The 2409-nt window shown below is 34.2% G+C and overlaps 1 protein-coding gene across 1 annotated transcript; it reads left to right on the plus strand.

The window, feature by feature from the left end:
* The first annotated feature begins 204 nt into the window (after positions 1 to 204).
* LOC125859047 (uncharacterized) lies at positions 205 to 1372 on the plus strand. The gene is made up of 3 exons (XM_049538789.1): positions 205 to 445; positions 540 to 736; positions 1250 to 1372. Exons 1-3 carry the CDS (start codon positions 205 to 207, stop codon positions 1370 to 1372), a joined length of 561 nt encoding a protein of 186 aa, XP_049394746.1.
* The last annotated feature ends 1037 nt before the right edge of the window (positions 1373 to 2409 follow it).

Raw genomic sequence — 2409 nt, forward strand, 5'->3', positions numbered from 1 at the left:
TGGAAATCATTCCAAAAGAGTTTGGGAACACAAGTGAATTTAAGTACGGCCTTCCACCCTCAAACAGATGGTCAAGCAGAATGAACAATCCAAACAGTTGAGGATATTCTTCGAGCTTGTGTCTTAGACTTCAAAGGTAGCTGGGATGATCATTTGCCACTTATTGAGTTTGCCTACAATAATAGTTATCATTCTAGTATCAAAATGACACCTTATGAAGCTTTATATGGAAGGAAGTGCAGATCACCAATTGGCTGGTTTGAAGTAGGCGAAATTGCTTTATTTGGACCAGACCTTGTTCTTCAAGCTATGGAAAAATTTAAGGTCATACAACAACGGCTAGCAACAGCTCAAAGACGACACAAATCATATGCAAACGTTAGAAGAAGAGGATTGGAGTTTTCTATAGGAGATTGGGTGTTCTTGAAAGTATCCAATGAAAGGGGTAATGAGATTTGGTAAAAAGGGAAAGTTGAATCCACGCTACATAGGACCATATAAGATTATTCGAAGAGTTGTCCAAGTTGCATATGAGTTAGAGCTACCTCAGGAGCTTTCAACAGTTCATTCGGTGTTTCATGTCTCAATGCTTCGGAAGTGCGTAGGTGACCCATCCTGTATCACTCCTATTGAAGATGTACAAGGTACATGTGATCTCACCTATGAAGAAGTACCTATTACTATTCTGGATCGTCAGGTTAAAAAGATAAGGAATAAAGAAATGGCTTCAGTAAAGGTGCTTTGGAGAAACCAACATGTAGAATAAGTAATGTGGGAAGCTGAGGAAGCGATGAAATCCAAGTACCCTTATTTATTTGAACCTAAAGAGGAAGTCCAAGGTGAAGTATTGGGGCATTAATAGGTACGCATTAAAGGGTATTTAGTGATGGGTGGTATCCCAGGGGTGGAAGAATCACCTAGCATCGGTCGATCCCACTATTACGGGTAGTATCCCAAGGGTTAAAGGAAATCTTAGCATGAGTCTATCCCGATTTATATGTCTACCACTGATCAGCTAGTCATTTGTATTATATGTTGTGCACATAGTGTAAAGTAAAGAATGATAACGTAAAGAAAAGAATGTAAAGTACCTAATTCCATAATATGAGAAAAGGTGGTCTTGTATCCTTACATTGGTATATGATTTCATTTGAGTTCTTATTTCACATACAGTACTTTATGCCTTACATACTCAATACATTCTCCTGTACTAACGTCTCTCTCGGGGGACCTGCAATTCATGTTGCAGGTACAGGAGCTAGTAGATCTCTCCAGTAGGAGAACAGGACATCCAGGGGCTATTGGTGAGCTCCAGGTTGATTCGGGGCTTTTCAAGTCTATAGCATGTATTTTGGTATTGTATAGTAGCTGAGTGTAAGGCGGGGCCTGTCCCGACCTTAACCCCATAATGTTTCATCATTTAGAGGCTTTGTAGACTATGTATAGTGAAGTGTGCTTGTACCTTGTGTCTTAGACTCATGGTCCCAACGGACAAGTCATGTGCACTTTCTTCTGGCTTGTTAATACTGTCTACTTTCATGAAAACATGTTATCCACTATGGCAGCACCTTTAAATGTTCATAGATAAAGCATGATTATAGGTTGGTCCTCCCGAGCCTTCTCGGCAACGAGTGCCGGTTCGCCTTAATGTGATTTTGGGCGTGACATTTATTTATTTTCATGCTTTTAACATTTGTTTGTTTCTTATTTTCTCACTTTTATTTTATATTTTTTCATTTTTACGTTTTCCCTGTTTTCCTTCTTTTTATTCTTTTTAATTTTTAATAATTTTTTTTCTTTTCTTTCCCCTTCTGCTTCATTTATTTTTATTTATTGATTTGTTTTTTTATTTTTATTATTATGTTTGTTTTTGACACGTTTTCTTTTCTCTTTTTCATTATATTTTTTTTCTGTTTCTGTCTTCTTAGAAAAAAATTATAATTAATTTTCTTTTTCTTTTTTATGTTTCCCTTTTTAAACTTTCCCTTCTTTTTCATTTTTTTATTACGTTTTCTCCTTCTTTTGTTTTTTTTCCTTTTAATTTTTTTTACGTCATTAACATGAAAAGAACAATCTACTAACTAAAATTTACATCTTTACATAATGAATCTTTGTCATTAATTATTCTCATCATTTCTATTTATTAGGCCATAACTAAACATATCATCATTTAAAAATATGAAAATAAGAATAGACTTGGACAATAGTGTTACTTAAATGTGAAATAAACTATAGGTTGTTTAAACAGGGAATAAACTAAGTTTTGTTATAACAATTCCGTACTAAGTCTGATGATATAAAAGATCTAAACATAAAGTTAATATGAAAGATTTGAACATACTTCATATTATAAGATTAATGAATATAAATGGTTTAAACACATACGAAATTTAACAATTTCAATATATT

The sequence above is a fragment of the Solanum stenotomum genome, chromosome 3 (assembly GCF_019186545.1).
Source record: "Solanum stenotomum isolate F172 chromosome 3, ASM1918654v1, whole genome shotgun sequence".
NCBI classification, from domain to species: Eukaryota; Viridiplantae; Streptophyta; class Magnoliopsida; order Solanales; family Solanaceae; genus Solanum; species Solanum stenotomum.